The sequence below is a fragment of the Abrus precatorius genome, unplaced genomic scaffold, assembly GCF_003935025.1.
Source record: "Abrus precatorius isolate BTA unplaced genomic scaffold, Abrus_2018 Scaffold3, whole genome shotgun sequence".
NCBI classification, from domain to species: Eukaryota; Viridiplantae; Streptophyta; class Magnoliopsida; order Fabales; family Fabaceae; genus Abrus; species Abrus precatorius.
In genome coordinates this window covers 33,669,956-33,693,192 of record NW_020874373.1, presented here as the reverse complement: position 1 = coordinate 33,693,192, position 23,237 = coordinate 33,669,956, and the positions used below count along the sequence as shown (strand labels likewise).

General features: G+C 32.1%; 1 protein-coding gene across 1 annotated transcript; it reads right to left on the bottom strand.

Moving 5' to 3' along the window:
* Positions 1-1,104: 1,104 nt before the first annotated feature.
* LOC113863926 (cystathionine gamma-synthase 1, chloroplastic) lies at positions 1,105-5,749 on the bottom strand. The gene is made up of 11 exons (XM_027497711.1): positions 4,956-5,749; positions 4,307-4,410; positions 4,121-4,194; positions 3,870-4,038; positions 3,352-3,411; positions 3,045-3,248; positions 2,880-2,966; positions 2,658-2,765; positions 1,841-1,936; positions 1,606-1,724; positions 1,105-1,408 (listed from the first exon to the last, which is right to left on the bottom strand). Exons 1-11 carry the CDS (start codon positions 5,410-5,412, stop codon positions 1,285-1,287), a joined length of 1,602 nt encoding a protein of 533 aa, XP_027353512.1. The 5' UTR covers positions 5,413-5,749; the 3' UTR covers positions 1,105-1,284.
* Positions 5,750-23,237: the final 17,488 nt, after the last annotated feature.

The following is a 23,237-nucleotide window of genomic DNA, read 5'->3' as shown; positions in this document are numbered from 1 at the left end:
CTTATGTATTATCACAGTAGTGATTGTTATTTTCATCACACTTTCTTTCTTTTTGTTATTCAAACATTGCTCTCAAAATTTAATTTTTAAAATTAATTTATTCTATAATTTAGTTTATAAAAGACATTAAACACACTTTTAAAAAAAAATTTAAAAGTGGTGTAAAAAGTAAGCTAGCTAAGATAGATTTTGATTTACTTTTGTTATAATACTTCGACTTAGAGAACCAAAAAGTATGTTTTTCCTCTCGTCCATATGCGTGTTAAATCATGGATGAAGCAACTTCGTTCAAAAGGAAATAAAAAAGACTAGAACAAATATAAACATATATTTCATGTTGTTACATTTACTTTAGGGTGCATATAGTAAGCTTCACTCAAATCAAGTCTATTTTATAAAATATGCTCGTCTTAACTTGTCTCTGTCACCCTTCATATTCTTTATTAACGTTTTATTGAACTAATAAAAACATTAATTTAAAGTTCAATAATTTGATCGTGGTTAAACCGAGATAGACCAACGATAATTAAATATTATTTAGTAAATTAGATAAGAAACTTGTCTATTTTAAAAAATTAACTATTAAATTAATATAAAATAATCATATCACATGTTTTACAAGACATTCAATTCATAATAAACAATTAAATAATAAAAATTTATATATGCATCTAATATATTAGTTTTATTTATTTTAAAAACGTTTAATATTAAAAATTTACTTTTTAAAACACTTTTTCCTCAGAGTAGTTCTAACCAGTTTATTAGTATTAGTTCATAGTTATGTAGTAAACTGTTACGTGGAATGAAATGAACCCATTTTCTATGGAGAAAAATACGCTCCATTTTACCCAAAGCACACAACATACCAATCCCGTTCCAATCCACAATTGGAATATTAGAATCTTTAGTTATTTTATACATAAATTAACATCAGGCACTTTCACACGAAATTAAAATCCAACGTAAATTTTCAAAGACGAGCACCAGTTAACCGGGAAAAAAAACGATCACAAAAGCTTCCATTGGAAAATCGCTTTATATCCCTGCTCCAAGGAATTCATTTTTCATTTAATAATTGTGGGAAAAGCAAGATTAAACATCAAACGGAAGTTTCAATTTAAATTCATGACGTTTTTCATAACAACTAAATCAGAGACCATTCATCTAATACAAACCCAGCAGAACATTAGACGATCAAAATTCAATTGATTCGCCAGACGTGATAACAAAAAGGAACAAATAACACGTAAAAAGAGCATTTGGGTGAATTGGGAATACTGTCTATATAGCCTCCAGAGCCTGTAGGACATCAGCCTTTAAATCCTCAAAATCTTCAACTCCAAAGCTGAAGCGAACCAAGTTGTCATGAATCTTATACTTAGCCCTTTCTGACTGAGGAAGATCCCTGTGCAGAATACACGAAGATTAAATAAACAACTGCTACAATCAAGCCTTACATTTAATATAAACACAAAATGTAAATTTGACACTAAAGCACGAAGGACCAATTAAAGATGCCTTCACTACAGGGTCATGTTCAAGTAGAGGACCAATGCCCCTGTAGTGTCAAGACATCTGCAACATGGAATCTAAATTGAGTACCAGTAAGACAAAATAGCAGGTTGATCCACGATGCTCTCACAGCCACCGAACGAGGCCGCAATATATGGGATTTTCAGTGAATCAATAAATTTTATTGTGGTATGTAGATCTCCATCAATCTGCATTATTGGCAGTCCAACTATCAAAATTAAGCAAAAAATAGTAGCAAATACAAGATTTTAAAAAACGAAAATAATGGGTGCTAGAAACTACATATTTGAATAACAGTCCCCACCTCAAAACTGACAACGCCACCGAAACCAGTCATCTGCCTCTTGGCAAGTTCATGTTCAGGATGACTTGGCAAGCCTGGATAGTAAACACGTTTCACCTGCCGACAAAATTATGTCATTAAAGCCAGTTCACATCGGATGCAGAATTCAATACATTTTGTCATTTCAAACCTTTCATATGAAAATACAACAACAGTAACCAAGTTTTATCTCACCTATAAACCCTTCGTATGAAAATAAATTTGAAAAAATGATAAAATGATACAAAAAATTGCATATGATATGACAGAAAAGAGAAGACAAACAACTGATTTGACAATTAAAAGAAAGGGACACAGAAAGATAAATCATCATTTAAAGAGGAATTATGGCACAGAAAAGCTTAGGCATTCATCTCAAAGGTTGCTATAAAGAAGGTTACAATAATAATACTTATTATCTTATTGTCATTATATAAGATCACAGCAATCAAGAAGGAATTCACATTCACAACACCAAAAATTCAAAAGAAACATGCATCTGATCACTGGGCGAAACTTAGTACTTCTACTATCATTTTTTCATCATGTCAGTACCACACATGCAAGATCCAATTACACACCAACAAAAATATGCCATTGATGAAGAACAGAAAAGCCTACTAAAAATATAACATCAACCATACATTTCAATTTTTTTTAACATAAAAGCACAATTCAACCATACTTATACATGAGCTTATTCAACAATTTTACAAATTTCAACCCACAAATAATAGTAATAGTAATATAAATACCATGAAGAGGAGGAAAGACATTATGCATATTAATGTCATGGTACCTTGGGATGTGCCTCTAAAATTTTGGCCATCCTCATTGCTGTTGAATTCTGCTGCTGTACACGTAGATGCAGCGTTTTCATGCCTCTGATGAATAGGTATGCAGCATTCTGTGAACACATTAGTACTATGTCAAGGGTAATAATCATTTATGATATCCTTCCATGGAAAACACTTGAGACAATATGTTCAGTCACAGAGTCAGCTCTGTAGAAATGACTTACCGGGTTAAGAGTACCACCCAAAATATGATGCAAATTCCGAATTTGTGAAACCAACGGAGTTGAACCACTTATGCAGCCACCAAGGACCTGAAAAGAGGAAAAACATTCCTTGATGCTTAATATTGTTTCTATAAAATTATAATTTTGAAAAACAGGCTGACTTACATCGTGATGTCCACCCATGTATTTTGTTAACGAATGAAGAGTCAGATCAGCACCAAGGGCAAGGGCCTTCTGGTTCAAAGGTGTTGCAAATGTACCATCAATGCAGAGCAAAGTCCCTTTCCTGCGGCAAATCTCTGAAACCAGCTTAATGTCAACACATCTGAGGAAAGGATTGGTAGGAGACTCGGTGAAGAACAGAGACACCTGCACATTGGTATAATAGCATATGAACTCTAGACCATCTATTAATTCCAAATAAATCAGAGAAATCTATATAAGGAAACCAGCTACTCTCTCCAACACTAACATTGTGCTGCTCTAATGCAGATTCCAAAGCTCCAACATCTGCTGGATCAATTACAGTGGCCTGCACATCAAAGTGAAAATTATTACATATCTACAAGAAATGCATAATGATTATAGTTGTAAGTTGCCAGGACAAAAAGGAAAAAAAATACCAAAAAGAAATCCTTTGGAAACATAAAAAGTCACCTTACCCAGTTAACCGACAGTAAGGTTTACCCTTAAGATATCTATTTCAAATCTTCAGTTAAAACCCCAGTAAATTTTCAGTAAGATGTTTATATTAGTTCCTCTATAAATAATTAAATTTCAAAAAGCAGAGCTTTTGTTGCTCTTTGGGGGGGAAAACTCTAGGAAAGACAAGTCTGATTAAGTTTGAACAACATGAAAGGAAATGAGCATTCTTTCAATCCAACCAATTAAACAACTCTTTAAACTATCTTAAGAAACAAGATAACAGAAGAAGTTTCCAACCCCAAACAATAAAATAAAATTAAAGCACCAAATGAGTGGAACATATACCGTGATCCCCATCTTTGGAAGCACAGTCTCTATGAATATTCTAGTCTTCCTGTAACAATCTGTAGTGGTCACAAGATGTCCTCCAGCTGGAATCAGTGCCATCATCAGGACTATGCTAGCACACATCCCAGATGCCATTATCACAGTTGATTCAGCCCCCTCCAGTGTACTGGTTCATAATGACAATAAAGGTCATCAAATGATCACAACACTTAAAACATTACAAGATCATAATGAAACTAAACACAAACCTTATCTTCTCCTCCAAAACCACCGTTGTTGGGTTTCCATAGCGCCCGTATTCATAACTAACCTGACGATTCTCCTGCAAATGACGGAAAATTTGTTTTAACACCATTGATTGACATTTATTGGTCATTCCCACACATGACTATTTGATGCAGCGGATAAAATTTTCACACTCAAAAGAGTAGTACCTTGAAGTCTATGAGATCAGCAGTTTTCTTAAAAAAGTAAGCAGAAGTGTTCACCACAGGGGTGGTAATTGCATCAGTTACAATACCCCTACCTAGTCGTTCAGCTGCATTGCCCAAATGCAAAACAAATCAGCTTAGCAAACAACATAACCCTTAAATATAACATCCAAGCAAATTAAAGCTAATCTAACCAAAAAATAAAAAACCATACAAAAACTAACCACAAAAAGCCAATATTGTAAGACATAAGATGAACAAGTACATATAAAGAAATTTTCGAAGGCTAAATGACGTTTGATTAACTTTATTTGGTTTTAAATTATGTAACAAAAAAAAAAAAAAAATCGAAGCAAACCAAATCAATTTAATCAATCGTCACATAAAAAAAAATCTCTGAAAGCAAAAAGTAAACAAGTTTGTATAATGCGAACCAAAAGGAAATGAAAATCTTTGTGTCAGACAAACCACAGACAAATTAATGAAAGATCTAACAAACTTAAATTTTGAAAAAACATAAACGCAAAATCTTTCGTTAACAAAATTATCCGAGAAAACCATACCCAATTTAATTATTAAAAAAATATATAAACTAATGGAAAGAAAAAAAACGAATCTCGGAGAGTGAAAATTAAATGACAATTTCACATACCGGCATGAATCGTTTTGCTTGCATCGGATTTCAAAAAGGAAGAATAAGAACTATGCTTTAACTGTACACCCCCGTTCTCGTCGGCGGAAACAACGAGGTCCTCATCAGCGGCGAGGTCGACGGGGAGGGGCTCCGTGGCGGCGTCGACGGCAGAAGCCGCGGCCGGCAGTGGAGCCCCGGCAGCGGGGGTGTTGGAATTGTTGTTGGACCACGAAGCGGCAACGATTTGCGCGACGCCGATGTTGCTGCAGTTGCGGCGAGCCTTGGTGCTGAGCTGGCGCTGGAAGTTGGGAGGGAAGCGAAGGATGAGCGAAGAGAGGCCATGGTAGGAACCACCGGATCCGGCGGCGGAACGGAAATGGCGGCGGCGGAGGTTGTCGGAGGTTGGCGGTGGCGAGAAATCGGGATCGGAACGGCACTCGAAGGTGAAAAGCATGTGAGAGCTCGAAACGGCCATGTCTGTTGTCGTTTAACAAGTGGGTTAGGTTTCTTCTCTTTCTTTCACCTACCTCCCTCTTTTCCTACCAAATGAATGGCTTCGTTCCAATCACTCTTTTCTTCACCCCCTTATAAACACTCCATACGCGTCACTTCTTTATTTTATTATTATATTATCACCCAACATAAAAAAAAATAAAAAATAATCTTTTTAATACATTGATTAAAATTTATAAAATTATAAAAAAATGTTAAAATTAAGAGTAAAGTATACATAATTTTTAACAACTTTTAATTAATAATAAAAATATATATTTAAAAGAGTTTTCATAATACTATAGAAGGTTGTTGGCAACAACTGGCAAGTTCATTTCTTCAATAATATAAATATAACATTAAAATTAAAATATTATTTTAATAAGCTATTTTTTAATTTTAATTTTATATTATTTTTATATTCTACCTCATTGCTACTCGCCAGAGTAAAGTGCTACTACACTGATGGGGTTGTTGTATCAATAATCAAGTTCCTTTTGCTCTGGTTTTTGGGGAGGGGAAGGGGCGGCGCAGGTATTTATAATTTATTTGTAATTCATTGAATAGAATGAATATTATTGTGGAAAACAGTGACGATAGATTTTGAAATTATTCAGGTTAGAATGGTTAACGTGGTGCCCATTTATTGGCCCCTTAATCATATCATGTTACAAATTCTCTTTGAGTAAATATCTAATTGAGAAGTGTGGAAAATGTCAACAACCTCGATTATTAAAGATGCGTGTAAAATATCTTGAGTTTTTGTGTGTCCCCACTTTTCTAGGATCATATGAAATTGACGAGGAACGAGTTAGGATTTGAATGATGCTTGTGTTGGAATTGTTTTGGTTTAAAATGCCGTATTTGTATTCTATTGTTTAGTTCATACAGCGACGAATTGTTATTTTTAACCCTAACAGTTTAATGCAACTTAATTATGATAATACTCTCATACCAACTCTATTTTGGCACGTTAGTTAGGCAGATCCAAGAAAACAGAAAGGAAGATTAGTAAGGGTTTAATTGAATTAACAAGCAGTAAAAGAGACTAAGGGATGTTAATTAAATTGTTTAATAAAGGAGTTTGGATGTTAATTTAGTTAATAAAGTACTTTGCTTCTCGCTCTCTCAATCCTCAGTTTTAGTCGGTAATTAGTGCGATGAGTAGGTTTTTCTTTTTTCAAATTTTAATGTGATTAATTAAGATATTATTTAGAGACTAAATATTAATATCTATACAATATGTAATTAAGCATTATATATCTTGAACGTTAGAAATTTTGACTTTTAAATTTCTTTACTTTTATTTTCAAAATATCATTTAAAGTACAATTTATAAGTTAAATTATGTAAAAGTTCCAATGTATTAATGTTTAGCTACCATAAATAATTAGAAGTATAAATAGATACTTTGTTGAGATAGATGAAATTGGCTTTACTAATATCAACATCTTAAAAAGATTAGTTGCTGACAGACAATTAAAGATGTCCTTAATATACAAAAAATCATATAACTAAGATGATCCTATGCATAACAAATGAGATAACCTGCATATTCTTCTAGTCTATTTTATAACACCCTTTTATAGTTTTTTTTTTATCATTAAATTTCTTTACAAAGTTGAATAAGACTTATTCAAAGTGTGTTTTTCTGTAAAATAAAATAAAATGTAAAATTATCTATCATTCATTTATCTTATAATACATAATGATATTAACCCATAAAGATTCAAGTGTGAAATATATTTTACTTGCTTACTTTATAAATATAGTAACTTTGAAGAAGTTTTTCTTGTAATTTTTTAAAAATGATTATTATTTTTGTATATGTATCCTTTATAAATATTGATTTTTTAACTTTTAACTAATTAATATGAAAATAAAAATAATTTAAATAAAAAACATAAAGTTTCATAGTTAATTTTTTTAAAAACTCAATGCATCAATTAATTTTAAATAATTTATATATATATATATATATATATATATGTGTGTGTGTGTGTGTCATTTAACAAATTTTCCAAACTTAAAAATATTTGTTTTAACATGTTGAATATAAAATAAACATTTAATTAAATTATTTATCTGAATTCCTCTTAAATATGATGTGAGCTAATTTTGATAATTTTTTAAAGCAAAAATAAATAAAATCTTTTATATAAGTCATGGTTAATTTATACACCTTAATAGTTTCATAACCCTCTCATTTATTTTTCTTTTATAAATATCTATAAACTTAACAAAAGTCCATATTCTTTTCTTAAAAAGATCTTACTAACACAATTTTATAATTGAAAAGATTTCGTAAAATAGAAGTTAATCCAAATTGATTGTGTATATGTTGACTCTACACATAAAAGAGTTAGCCCTTTTTTCATATTGAAGTTTGTAGGACTAATTTAATATATAATTATCACTTTAAAATAATATGCTTTTGGGAGAACAACTTGTCATATAAAGAAATCTGAAAAGCATGGTTCTGTTTTTAAGTTGAATGTATAATAGCATTATAACTAGCAAGTACTTTACATACCATCTCAATTATTTTTAATTTACATAAAATTTTTAAAAATATATCCAAGAAAGTATATTAGGTTATCATTTTTGACTTTTTGATAGACCATATCAAATTAATAGACTTGGAAATAACATGTGTTGATGATTTAAATAAATTTTTTTTAATAATTGCTTTTTTCCTGGACCAAAGACTACAGTATGTCTCTAGGTGTTATATAATAGTTTATTCTCTTATTATTCTTTATTTTTTTCCTTATATTATTATTGAAAAGAATATTTATTGATGATGAAAAAAGTGCATTTAGTTAGCAAAAGCAATAAAAAATATAGTGATGATAGTTTTGACCTCATTTACTAATAATGATTAAGAGGACCACCATGACAGTGTTTATGGACTCAGCATGCACCATACCACTCATAACTCATTAAAGCAAGACAAACTTGATACGGAGGATATCCTTGTGTGTGGCTCAGCCTAATTGTAAGTTTAGGGGACCAATATGATTCAGCTTAAAAACAACAAAGCATTAGGGGACCATCTTTGAAGATCAATTATGACATTTTACCCTCCCCATTCTTTTTTCTCTCTGCTTGAAAGATACCATGACATTTTAAATAATAAAAAGAAGTTAAAATTAATTTATACATTTATATTTTAAAAATTAATTTAAAAATCAAAATAAAAAAGTATAAACTCATTTTATTAATGTATTTAATTTGTTGTTGATTTAGCCTCTCAAAATGTAATTTTTACAATTTAATTCCATTTGAATTGTTTTTGTAGACTAAATGTTAACATGTATAGACTAATTAGAATAATATTATTTTAATAATGTATTCTTGCAAAACATTTCATAACAATAATAATAAAAAAAGAAAGGTATAAAATAACTTATCATGTATTAAAATAAAATAAAAGTGACGTAGGTGACAAGTGAATAAAAGGATTGTCTCTAGTGTTTCATTTTCAAGAGGTTGTTTAGTTGGGGGTTGATTGTTAGTGTTTCTTGGCAATAATTGGAGGCAACAAATGGGGTCAGAGCATGGAGAATGATGCAAGCCACAGAAGATAGAACAGTTGAAAATAAATAAATAAAAAAACCTACAAGATAGAACAAAGGAGGAAGCATGAGAGAAATATATAATTTAATCTGTATTTAATTTAGCGTTAAATCTAATTAAATATAAATGTAATTAGATTTTTTTAAAGTTCTGATTGTTTAAATGCTTAACAAAAACTTACAAGATTTTCAAAGTGTTTGTTTTAAATAATAAAAAATTGAAAAATAGCTCAAACATGGTGCATTATAGGGCCGGAGCTAATGTAGTATATATAATGAACCCACAACACTGAATCGAGTAATTGGAAAAAGATAATGATTCAAAGTAGACCAAAGTGGACTTTTGTTTTTGTTTTTGTTTTTTTTTTTTTCTTTCATCGTATTTTAGGTACCCCATGTGGTGCGTCAAGCCCCTCATTGCTGACCAACTTTGTCAGATTAAAAAAACACTCTTTGCATGAAAATTTTTGTGCTCTGAACCTAACACAATTTACTGTGAGTAATTGACAAAAAGAAAAGGACCTAAACCTAATGCAATGGCTTGATGTGAGTGAGTTATATGTGAGTGGTCAATGTACACTTTCTAATTATGCACCATTCAATATTATGAACCATTTTGGGTCACGGGTCAAGTGCAACTTGGACATTTTGTCAGAATTATAATTATTCATATTCTAGATACTGACGGGGTGCAGTAGCATAATTAATAATATATGCTTACAGTCTAAGTGATACGAATGTTCATCGGTTAGGAAAATGTTTTCTAAATTTAATTAACAAACTAATCTTTTCATAATTCCATTCATAAAACATTACGTTTCATTAATATAATTACTGTACTGAATAAGACAATAGTCGATCTTATCTACAGAAAAAAAGAAACTGAATACTCCCTCGATCAGGTCAAGTCGAGTACCCTTTCAGGTAGCATTAAAAGTAATTAACTCAATTAAAGATAACAACTAAATCATTAATCCTCTCTAATTAAAGGGTCAAAACTAGATTGTTTCGGGGAGGAGGGCGAGGCTTGGTTACCTCTGGGACATTGTCGAGTCAGGGATGGTGATGCTCTTCAGCCGGCACGTCACCTGGAGTTCGCCTTCTTAAACCATGACGATAGTTTGGCATGTTTAGCCCCTTTTGAGTCATTAAACCTACAACAAAAATAAAGAGTCAAATCAATACAACTTAATTAAAAAAAAAAACTGAAGTTATAAAAATGAACCATACCATCCATATCCAGACGTGGATGGGGGGACTTCTGTAAGAGGATAAGGGCTCAGGCAAAAAGCTCTTGGAGAAGAGACTTCAAGTATTCCAGGGTCGGCACCTCTTCAGTCGACAATAGGTCCTCGGGTAAAACATCATACCAATGAGGTACCTGAGTCCAGTGGAAAGGGAAAAGTGTATTGCCTTCACTATCAAAAAAAATAATTTCTACCTACAGGGTCCATGGTTACTTTAAAGTAACCGGTCTTGGAACCCTTGAAAGATGAAGAATAAGGCTTGAATAATGGCAATTCAGGTTGCCTTATTAAGGATACCTTCCTAGCTAAATCTGAAAGACGAGTACAAAAGAAGTGAAGAAATAAACCTACACTAGGTTCTATATAATGAAATTTACATAAGATTTTAAAGGCTTGTATAGTCGCCCACCCATTCGAATGGAGTTGTGTCGGCGCTACATTTAAAACCCTCAGTACTCCCATTTGAAAGTCGTCAAAGGGTAGCCTTATACCTAATTCTCTAAACATATACTTGTATACAAAGAAGGTGTTGGCCCTTCTGACACCCCCTAAAAAAACAAAATCAGGGTTCTCGGTTTCATCCCCCGGCATGTACTAAGAATTATGGGGTATGGATCTGAACCCTCGCACAATGAAATGTCACAATGGTCTACAAAAAATTGAAGACTCCTATTTTTCTTAAAGCGGGAGAAGTAAGCGGCCACTTCACCGTGAACCCACTCGTATCCGAGGATCATACACGGAAGAAATACTGGTCTCTCCCTAGGGGGTTAATACTCGGAAGGCGTTCAGTAGACTCAGAATCAGACGATTCACTTTCGTCATTGCATTCCCTAACTTGGACCTTTATTACTTCTTCATCCACCCTACTTGGCATTGAAGAAATTTCAGCACCCCTTTCAGTTTCATCTACAACTTCTACTTCAACAGTAGTCGGCCTCGAAGTATTTGATAAGGAATCCTCCCACTCAAGGGAATTGGCCACGAAGAAGAGTTTAAAAGTGAAAGGTAAGATTAAACTGAATGTACCTTGAAGTAGTCGGTTCAGAGGAAAAGAAGAAAGAACTCTTGACAACCAAACACTTGAATACCTCTCGGTTTATAGCAATAATGGATACCTCTCGGTTCAGAGCAATAGTGATAAATGAAGCATGGACCACCACGTATTTATAAAACAAGAGGAGTCGGACATACGAAGCGCCACACCTCTTCTTAACCGTCAGATCTTTTCCGGATCTACGGATGTGATCACACACTCCTTCGTTTCAGAGGCGCATAAAACGAGGAAACCCTAAATGAAAAAACATCTCTGACACCCTTTCGTTTCGTATCATTATTCATATTATTTTTCTTTTTTATTGGCTAAGTATGTATTCGGTTCATGTTTCCTCGTCATATTTATCTCTCCATTAAATCGAATATCCCTCTTGGTCCTTTAAACACTTAACTTAATACCGACTACCTTCTCGGCCTACCTAAATTCCCTATTGCAACCGAGTACCCCCTTCGTACTCTTATTTCTTAACTGAAACAAAATACCCTTTGTCTGATATCCTATGTGTAAATATATTATTAAAGCCCTCGCATTGTCCCTCTTCGGGCTTGGGGGCTAGTATACTGGATAAGACAGTACTTAGTCTTACCTATAGAAAAAGGGAACCGAATACCCCTTCGATCAAGTTAAGCCGAGTACCTTCTTAGGCAGCATTAAAAGTAATTAACCTAATTAAAGGTAACAACCAAATCATTAATCCTCTCTAATTAAATGGCCAAAACCAGACTGACTCAGTAAACCCATTAACCCATAACACTGCCTATAAAAAGAAGGTAGGAAATACAGGTAAAGAGTTGACTTTTCAATATTAAATAACATTTATTACTCAAAACTGAATCCTAACTTCAGCATCAGAGCACCTTTTGTAGGTACCTTCTCCACGTCAAGCCACGTTAGCGACAGTCAGAACAGAGACCTAAAGACTAATGTTTCCCTAGGAGGAACAATTACAAATATATTTTATTGTTTATAATTTGTGTCTAATTTTTTTCTTATTTGTAGTATAGGCAGATTTATCAAAAAAATAAAAAGAAATTTAATTTTTTAACTTTTTATCTATAAGTTACATGTTCTTAGTAAGCAAACATCAAATTTAAATTAAAAATTGACAAGTACACAAATTATTTAGATATTTAATAATGTTTTTTAAACGATAACTTATGTCATAAATTTAGTAATAAAATTTATTAAAATAAAAACAAAATAAATTATTTGAACAAATCATATAAAAAACTTATTAAAGTATAAATTATATATCTAAGCTCTTCCGAATAGATAATTATTGTTCAGTCATATCTTAGAATCTCTTCCCCGTCGATTTCAAATTTAGTTTTGAGATGAAATGTACAGTGACTGCAATGCAATGTTTACTTAGCTACGTAACATATCTTAGGAATTAGCTCAGTACAACGATCACTTAAACTCGGGCGTCAGCGTAGACAGCCTAACAACGTTGTTGTTTTCTTTTGGTTAGATCTGTCAACTGGAGGAAAAATGTGATGCATATGTCCAAGCATTTTCAAGAACAACTCTGTGTAAGTGTCAGACTAACAAAGGAATTCACACTCAATGGAATTAAACTCTATATTGTTAAATATGTTCACATATTTTTACACAGCAACCATTTTTATATAAATAGTAAAACTATAAAACTGTGGAATAAATTGTGACCCATTCACTTTTTTTTTTTAATATTTAGTTGGAATAAAAAAATTAATTGAGTTACGTAACATAGTAAAAATGGTATAACATTATAAAACGTGTAACATAGTAATATAACGAGGAAAGATGAGACATAAAACTAACTCTAAACTAGTTTAAAATTAATAAGCTTATACATACACTAAAGAATTTAGATACGCCACTAAAATGCAACAATAAAATATAACTTTGTATGTAAAATCATGAAAAAAGGTTTAATTTTAGTACATATTGTAAACATTTTGTCATTGTCAACAAATACATTTATGTATCATAAAGGTTGAGAGCTCTTCTTAAAATGACAATTCAAAATTAAATGTTATTTTAAAAAAATTTATATTATGGATATATTTTAATTAAATTAAAATCAATAATATAATTTAACAAATTTATAATTATATAACTATGAGTGAAAATTTAAATTTAAAAATAATATATGTACACATAGTTTTAATTTATATTAGATTTTATTTGATTTAGAATTCAATACAAAATTTAAATTTCTAAATTTTTATTTTTTCAAAAATTAATTTGCTACAATTTACATTAAATTCAATTACATTTTAAACACCTCGTACTTACCCTATCATTTTTATTTCAATTGATTTTTTTTAAATTATATTCATATTTTCAAGTTCTATATAAAAGTTGAGTAATAATTGTTATACGGAGAATTTGTTAAGAGTATTAAGAATATTTTTTAAGAATTAATTTTTTATATCATGTCAAATAATTTTTTATGTTATGTGTTTGTTTTTTAATTTATTGTTAATTTAAATTTAAATATTTATGATTTAAAATTTTATTTAATATGATTGAACATTTATTATTAATTATAATATTTATTTATTTGAAATTATAAGATTTATTAAATTTTAAAATAATATATATTTAATTTTTCTTATTTATTTAAAAAATAATTTAATTGAACTGTTCAGTACATAATAGATAGTAAAAGTACTGGTTAAACTATAAATTGTAGGTTGTTGTTTCCTAGTGTAATCTGCACCGCTATTTTTCTTTATAAGCCAATGCAATCTTAACACGTGCTTTCAAGTACAACCGTCAAATTTCCCATCTAACCCTATTCACCGTTGATCTTTCTTGATGACCCAAATACGGTCTCAGGTTGCTGCTACCTCTGTGCGATGCCCTAATTTTGGAGCTCTCGTTCCTATAAATTCAAGCCCTCTTCCTCGTCGCTATTGTTATCGACCCCAGAACTGTTTATGTTGATGGCAGCTATGAATTTCGGTAAAAAAATGTTTACTTTTTCCAGTTTCAATTATAGGGTGATACAAATTTTGCAAATTCTGAATCTTTTTTTTCCCACATATTTATACATCCATATGTTCCTTTTGGGATATCTTCTTTTGAGCGGTTACGACATGAAGTTTAAATTTCCCTTTTCTTTGCTTTTGTGTTATTGGGATATAATCTTTTAATTAGTATTATTTTTTGCATATTTTATTGTTGTGTGACTCTGAATGTTTGCAAATGTGTGATTTGAGGTTTTGCATCTGGTGATTAGATTCTGCAATGCACTCGTACAATGGCTCTGTGATGACTTAACATTATCAGTTGCCTATTCATTGTGCAATAATAATGTTGGGCACCGCTTTGCAGATCTTACTTTACATGTTTGGGCTGCCAGTATAACCCATACATATGTACCAAGCTTGGTTTTTTATTCTCAAAAAGTGTTAGGTAAATTGAAGTTATACAGAGTGCGGGGTTTTTTTTCCTTGAATTAGATTTATTCAGTGTCTGTGTTGCTAATGATAAATAAAATATGCTGCCAAAAGGGTTACATTGGAATTATTGAAGAGGGGGGGGGGGGTTAATTGAGTTTGTTCTTACTACTAAATACTAGAAAGGAAAATTATTTTGTTTTAGAATAACTCTATATTCTTCTGCAAATTCTCCTGTTTGGAATAATACATTTTGTTTTTATAAAAATGAAATGCATATATTTTTTTATTTAATACCTAAGTATTAGGAGGTTAGTAGGAAGAAATAATAGGAGGATACTGCATTACTTTTTAAATTAGGTTGGCGGTGTAACCAAGATATTGGGTTTGTTTGTCTACCTCCTTTACTGAGTTTTTCTGTTTAATGGCCATGAAAATACACAAGGTGGATAGCATAGCTTGTTTATATGTTAATTTTGCACTCCTACGAGGCTCCATTACAATTGTATGAGTGGATGCCTAATCTATACGTGCAGAAATAAATATTGGGAACTTGAGTTTATGTTTGGCAGTTTAAACAATCAAGTGTTAAGCTGCCACAAGTTCCCTTACACATTTGCTATGCAATATATCCACAAGTTTAAACAATCACGTGTTACTCTTTATATATTGCACTCCTACGAGGCTCCGTGACAATTATATCACTGGATTCCTAATCTAAATATGCAGATATTATTATTGGGTCTGATTCTTGCATTGCAAAATGAACTTTTAATGTTTTTACTGCTTCCAGGACCCTTACATCTCAGCAAAGTTTATTCTCAAGAGAATTTCGCTTGAATATTAGTTTACTCCTTTGTAATATGGTTAATTTTTGCACACCTACGAGGCTCCATTACAGTCATATTATTGGATGCTTAATCTAAATGTGCAGAAATAAATTTTGGGATCAAAATATGTTGCTTGCTCAAACTAAACTTTTGTTGCTAGCTTGCAGTAATCCCCTTACATATCTGCCAACTTTTCTATTACGTGTTCTGTTCCTCTATCCTTCTTATATTTGGGAATAGTAATTATCAGTTAGTTTCTTTGTTTTTGCCCATTGGAACCGAAAACAATTATCCAAGGTTGTGCATTAAGACTTAAGACTAAAAGCTTATTAAATTTTAAGTACAGTAAGTTCAAGGCTTAATAAGGTTAACTAACCTCAGTCCTTGTTTATTCACTGAGCTTGTGAATGCAGATGTTTCTCTCTAGCAAACAGTAAGTCTTCGTGTTCACATTATATTATAATGCTACCAATGGTAGGTGGATATTTTTGGTTTCTTCAAGTATAAAAAATAACGTCGACTAAGTTCAGTTATTGAAAATAATTTCTTGGCCTTGAAAATAATTTATACGAATGAAAATTAATTACATAATCAGACAGTGATCACGAAAGAGAAGTATAATTCAATAGAACCTTTGGTGGAATCGTAAAACTGAACTGCACCGGAGTCATGAGCCACACTAATTTGGACAGAAATGGGTTTGGACTGAATTGAGTTTTTGAAAATGGGTTTCATGACTTGCAATCAGTTGTCTATTATAAACCTATTTCTGTTGTTCACTCTACACTTTTGCAATTAACATGATTTTTATATGGAAATAATTTAAGTGCTGTTTTGAAATTATTGTTAGTGTTGTTTATTATTTAAAATTAAAGTTTTGTTTTAATTAAATATTAATGTTTTTTTTTTTGTAAACTCTAAATTTGCTAGGAAATAGAGTAGCTACTATGAAATGAACTCTAAATTAAATCATATGATCTTACAAACTCTAAATTAATGAACCATTGATTAAACAATGCTAAGTCTAGCATAGTATTTATTATTAATAATTAAAATATTCTTTCTTTAATTTAAAAAAACTATCGTCAGATATTATTATTAGTAATAATAATTTGAGACAGCGCAAGCACCCCACTGCTTCAAGAAAAATCTATATAGCAGACCGTGTCTTATCTAAGACACATACAATCTATTATGGAAACAACTCTTGTATTTTTATACATTCTATTACGTCGTTAATATATATATTATTTCTACCTTCTTTTCATCTACTTTATGCTTGAAACGTGAATATGAACCATTAGACTTGGAATGATAAAAGAATAAAAAATATATAAATATAATAGATAATATGATAAGATAAAATAAATAAATAGATATTAACACTGTTTCATCAGTTCAAAAATAAAGTTAAACAATTATTTAAATAGACTAAAATATATTTTTAATCTTTATATTTTAATAAAAAGTACTTTGAGCTGAAGTGATTCAACAGAAACTTATATATAACAACATTTTAGTGGGTAAATAAAAAATAAAGACTAAGAATAAAAGTTTATAAAAAATTATTAAAATGTGAGAACTAAAAATATATTTAAACCAATAAGAGTATCAATTAAAAAGTGTTCCATTGTCTTTCCAATTTTCATTGCGACCTGAGTTGCTTTCATTGCAAACTTTTGTAACTAAGCGGCTTTACAAAATTAAATCATATGATAGTGTGATAATGATACTTTATATTAAAATTAGATAATTTAAATGTTTATAAATTTATAATTTAATAATAAATATTTAATTATATTTTATAAAATATAGTATGTTAAAATAAGTAGTGCAGTGAATAATTAATTAATTTTTAAATTAAGTAAAACATGAGTAGGGGCTGCTTTAGTTTTAAAATATGAAACCCCCACTTCATGGTATGGCGAGTCTCGAATTGCAAAATTTTTAACATGATTGGGCGACCTTGTTTTTCTTTCTCTATTTAATAAAATCTTCAAATTTATGTATTTAATTTTTGTGTTCTAATACCGATTTAAATATATTTTATTTCAAAACTTAAAAAACAAAAATATCTGAACTGATGACTTAATCCAGATCAACCTTGGTTTTAGATTTTTCTAAAATAATCTCATCAAATTCACATAAGATATATTTGGGCTCATTTTTTATTTCAAACTTCTGCCCAACCCGATTAGAATAAAATGCTAGTATAAAATTTTATTAATCTCATTTATTTTGCATGAACTCGAATTTTAACATTTCAACTGTTTTTTTCAAAACATTATTTTATTGTACAAAATTTAGCTCTAACTATGTGTGTGCTCTATGATGACATACACGTATACCCTTATCACTAAATCCTTCTAAATATTAATTGTATTTATTTCAAATTTTAAAGCTCAAAGCTTTAGTAATATAATCTCTTAAGCCATTTTATTGTAACGCATTTCTACAACGCACCAAATAACTTTATAACATTCAAATAGCAAACATTGATATACGAAAATTTCAAAGCAAACTTTCATATTAATTTTTTTTGGTCCAATGTTTGAAATATTGATTTGACTCGTGAAGCCCAATATAAAAAATCAAATGATGGTGTTCCATGTTTTAAAAAAACTAGTCTACCAAAAAAATATTTGAAATATATAGATAGTGATATTTATGTATTTTAAATTTTCATTCAAATATTAAAAAAAATATATTATGTCAATGTTCTGTTAGTCATGTTAAATTCAGATAAACGAGGGAATAAATTATTGGGGCCTTAATCAGGGATTAATTTAATTATTGACAGATTAATTGATAATGGATATATTTTTTAAAAATTTAAGAAGAATTTTGCTCAAAATATTAAACATTAATGAATTTGAGAGTGGTATTAATATTAAAGGTTTAATCCTTTACAGGACAGCCTCTCCCTATGTATATCTATCCAACTGCGTTAGCTCCAATTTCAAAATAATATAATCAATATAAAACTTTTGTTAACTTCACTTCTTAGATTGAATTAAACATTTTTATAATAAAATTTTATTATTATTAATTACACAGGTGATAATATTTTTCTTAATATAATAATTTTTATTTAAATTCAACATATCTAGAATTAGGAATTTAATGTCTCACACAATAAATCTTCCTGACCTTGCTCTTCAAATTAATCATATCTCATGGAAGCTAAACCAGTAGCTAGGTGAAGCATAAAATATATGTATTTATATAATTTTTTTCCCACATGAATGTGCATGTGTGTCTTTATAAGGTCACGATCGAAGTTCGTTCATAATTTGCTTCTCCTGCATATGAAATTATGGATCATAATTTTTGCAGTCTCTTTCTGCCAACGATCAAAAGCCAGTTACCAATTAATTTCAATTATTTGGTGGAGTGTTTCAGAAGCAACCTCAAACTGCTATCTTTGTAAGAAATAATAACGTTAACAGGAATGTTAAACCCCGAATGTGAGGTTTCTTGTATGTATAGTCTCTGCATCTATCCACTCACATGTCTGCAATTTTCTATAGTTTACAAGTAACCTAATAACTGCATGCTTATTCGTTTTCTGTTGGTAACTTTTTAAGCTTGTTTTATCACTCTTAAATGGAATTTAAAAACCAGGATTACAACAATTTATGTTAGAATTTTTGTTTTAGTTTATATTTTTATCAGTTTTACTAATTATGCTCAAAAGTATATGTTAAGAATTAAGAAACATTCAATACATTATATTAAATTATTTAAATTATCATTAAAAAAAATATGTATTGAATGTTTTTTTTTATAATTTTTAGATATTAAATATTTTTATTTTTAATTTCTCAACATGTAAAAAATATATATTTTTATTAAATAGAATATATGTTAAAGTTTGTTTAAAATTATCTTGAAAACAAGTCTCATATTGTAAAAGTCGGAGAAAAAAAGGAAGACTACAGATAATATATTAATTTAAGTCCTTTGAATTAAGTTATATAATTCAAAGTATTATGAAGTGTATAAGAGTCTTTACATGATATTATTGTTTAATTATTTAGTTGTCGTTAGATATTGACTGTGATTTTTTTAATTTATACATTTAAATTAATTCTTATATTACTATTATATTTTTAATGTATCTTATTTTTTATTTAAAAGAATTTATATAGAGAAATGCGACATTTATTTTCATAAATACATGTTGATATATTTTTAAGTGATTAATTTACCTTTCTATCTTGGGTACGTAACTTGAATAATTACCTAAATGAAAACAAGTAAAACAATTGTACTGGATAGGGCACTATTCAGTATTACTTCTAGGAAAAGATAACTGAATACTCTTTTGGTCTAATAGAGCCGAATATCCTTTGTCAGATTAAAAGATAATTAATCTAATTAAGGGTAATAATCAGAATATTATCTACTTTAATTAAAAGGCCAAAACCAAGGCTGACTCAGCAAGCCCATTAGCCCATAACAATGCCTATAAAAGAAAGGTAAGAAATACAGGTAAATAGTGGACTTTTCAATATAAAATATCATTTATTGCTTAGAACTAAATCCTAATTTCAGCATCAAAATGCCTTTTGCAGGTACCCTTCCCACGTCAAGTAACGTCAGTAAGATACGGAAGGACGTCACCCTATCCAAGTAGAGACTTGAAGACTAGTGTTTCCCGAATAGGAATATTTTGGCGCCCACCGTGGGACACGAATAGCCTCACTTTTTCAGTCATCATAGTACTAACAAGAAGTCAACAGGAGAGACAGAATTATCAAGGACGAACTTCTCGTCAACAAGAAGAGGTCACACCCAATATATCGATCCCTGAAGTTTTGGCTAAAAGAGGGGGAGATGCAAGCCTCTCTTCTGTAGTAAGACAGCTCCAGGCCGAGATGAGAGAAATGCAACAGGCCAGAGAGAGATATGCTCTTGAGATGTCAGTCTTAAGGAGGGAGAACGCTAACTTGAGGGAGGAAATTAAAATCCATATACTCTCTCAGACTACCCCGTTCGCTCAAGAGCAGGGAGAGTCTTCGGCATTGCAAGAAAAGCCTAAGGGAACTCCACAAGTTGGAATCCCTACTGAACGGGACGATGTCTCGGGTTGAAGCCCTTTTATTCAGCCTATCTTGGAGGCCAAGTTACCAGATGACTGGAGAGGTTTAACGTTAGAAAAGTATGATGGAACGACTGATCCAGGAGAACACTTGGATATTTTCATAACCCAAGTTGGTCTGTATATAGAAAACGAGGCCTTATGGTGCATAATTTTCCCCACTTCCCTTCGAGGACCAGCCCTCAGTTGGTTCACTAGGCTACCCTCTTCGTCCAATGATTTGTTTGCAACCCTCACCAGATGATTCAATTTATAGTTTGCCACTAGTCATCCTCATCAACTGACCTCGTTGGCTTTGGTTAATATTCGCCAGGAGAAGAAGGAAACACTCAGGTCGTTTATGGAACATTTCGGGCAAATGGCCCTCTCTATCTGGAACTTGGATCTGGCAGTTGCAATGCACCATTTTACAACAACCCTTAGGTCAGGACCGTTTGTCAACAGTATCTGCAAAAAAAACCCTGTTGACCTAGATGAACTACGTTGTCGAGCAACCAAGTACATGCAAATAGAAGAACTGGCCAAGTTCCACAACCAGGCCCAGATGGAGCAAGTGCCCAATTGAAGAGAATTTGAAGGGAACGAACACACAAGAAACAAACACGAAAACAAGGACCAAAAGATCAAAACTGAACGTCTCCCGAGGAGACCTAGGTTTGTAAGTTACACAATGTTAAACACCAACCGGTCCAAGGTACTTGAGCATGCTTTAGCAACAGAGATATTGACAATATCAAAGCGCACGAACACTCTCAATCGGGCTAGAAATTGTACTTAGTAAACTTAGTGCACTCTTTCTTCACTCAAGTTTTGTCCTCTTTTTAGAATGTGAAAAGAGATTTTCCAAATAAGGTCTTTAATGAGACACTTCATCAATAAAATTACAAAACTTTCTTTACAAGTCAATAGTCTCTTATTATTTCCTCCCGAGTACCTCACTTGGCTAAGGTTGAATCAAAATTCCCTCCTGAGTACTTCACTTGGCTAAGGTTGAATCAAAATTCCTTTCTGAGTACTTCACTTGGCTAAAGTTGAATTAAATATTTCCTCCCAAGTACCACACTTAGCTAAGGTTGAATTAAATATTCCCTCCCGGGTACCTCACTCGGCTAAGGTTGAAACAAAATTTCCTCCCGAGTACCTCACTTGGCTAAGGTTGAATCAAAATTCCCTCCCAACACCAAGCTCGGCTAAGGTTGAATTAAATAATATTCCCTACTGAGTACCTCACTCGGCTAAGGTTGAATTAAATATTCCCTCCCGAGTATCACACTCGCCTAAGGTTGAATTAAATATTTTCACTCGGCTAAGGTTGAATTAAATATTCTCACTCGGCTAAGGTTGAATTAAATATTTCCTTCCAAGTACCAAACTTGGCCAAGGTTGAATTAAATATTTCCTCTGGAATACCTCACTCGGCTAAGGTTGAATCAATATTCCTTCTCGGGTCCTCACTCGGCTAAGGTTGAATTAATATCTCTCGTATATCTTGTCAAATAAGATTTAATTACTTTTTTCGGATAACCTATCTCGATTAGTATCTATATTCCCAAGTACCTCGCTTGGTTAAAAGTTTGATTATTTTCTCCTATCAACCCCTCTCGGTTAAGGTAAAATTTACATTTACGAGTACCCATTCTGTTTGAATGTTTGCTGACACATACCTCACTCAGCTATTGTCTAATAACGAATGACTGTTGTCGTGTAACGTATTTGGTTCAAGTCATTAAAAAAAAAAAATTACAAATATCATGGATACTAGTCATCTTTAACTTGTTCACTTTTAAACGTTATTTTAAAAGTTACCATCAATACACAAGTAAACTTGTCTATTTCATCCTCGGATGCAAGGCGCCTAACCCCTCTTCAGCCTCATCCTTAGATGCAAGACGCCTAACATCCCTTCGGCCTTATCCTTCGATGCATGACGCCTAACACCCCCCTTCGGCCTCATCCTCGGATGCAAGATGCCTAACACCCCTTCGACAAGGTGCCTAATGCCCCCCTTCGACCTCATCCTTAGATGCGAGGCGCCTAACACCCCTTCGGCCTCATCCTCAGATGCATGGCGCCTAACACCCCCCTTCGGCCTCATCCTTAGATGCAAGGCGCCTAACCCCCCTTGGCCCAATCCTTGGATGCATGACGCCTAACACCCCTTCGGCCTCATCCTTGCATGCAAGACGCCTAACACTCCTCTACGACCTCATCCTTGGATGCAAGACACCTAACATCCCCTGCGGCCTCATCCTCAGATGCAAGGCGCCTAACCCCTCATTCGGCCCAATCCTTGGATGAAAGGCGCCCAACACCCCCCTTCGGCCTCATCCTTGGATGCAAGACGCCTAACATCCCTTCGACCTCATCCTTGGATGCATGGCGCCTAACACTCCCCTTCGGCCTCATCATCGGATGCAAGGTGCCTAACACCCCTTCGACAAGGCACCTAACACCCTCCTTCGACCTCATCCTTGGATGCAAGGCACCTAACACCCCTTCGGCCTTATCCTTAGATGCATTGTGCCTAACACCCCCCTTCGGTCTCATCCTCGAATGCAACGCGCCTAAAACCCCCTTCGGCCTCATCCTTGGATGCAAGCCGC

Coding starts and splice junctions, on each gene's coding strand:
- LOC113863926 (XM_027497711.1), bottom strand. CDS start 5,412: ATGGCCGTTTCGAGCTCTCACATGCTTTTCACCTTCGAGTGCCGTTCC. Junction 2,967..3,044: donor ACATGGGTGGACATCACGAT/GTAAGTCAGCCT, acceptor TCCTCTTTTCAG/GTCCTTGGTGGCTGCATAAG. Junction 1,725..1,840: donor GTGGCGTTGTCAGTTTTGAG/GTGGGGACTGTT, acceptor CCAATAATGCAG/ATTGATGGAGATCTACATAC.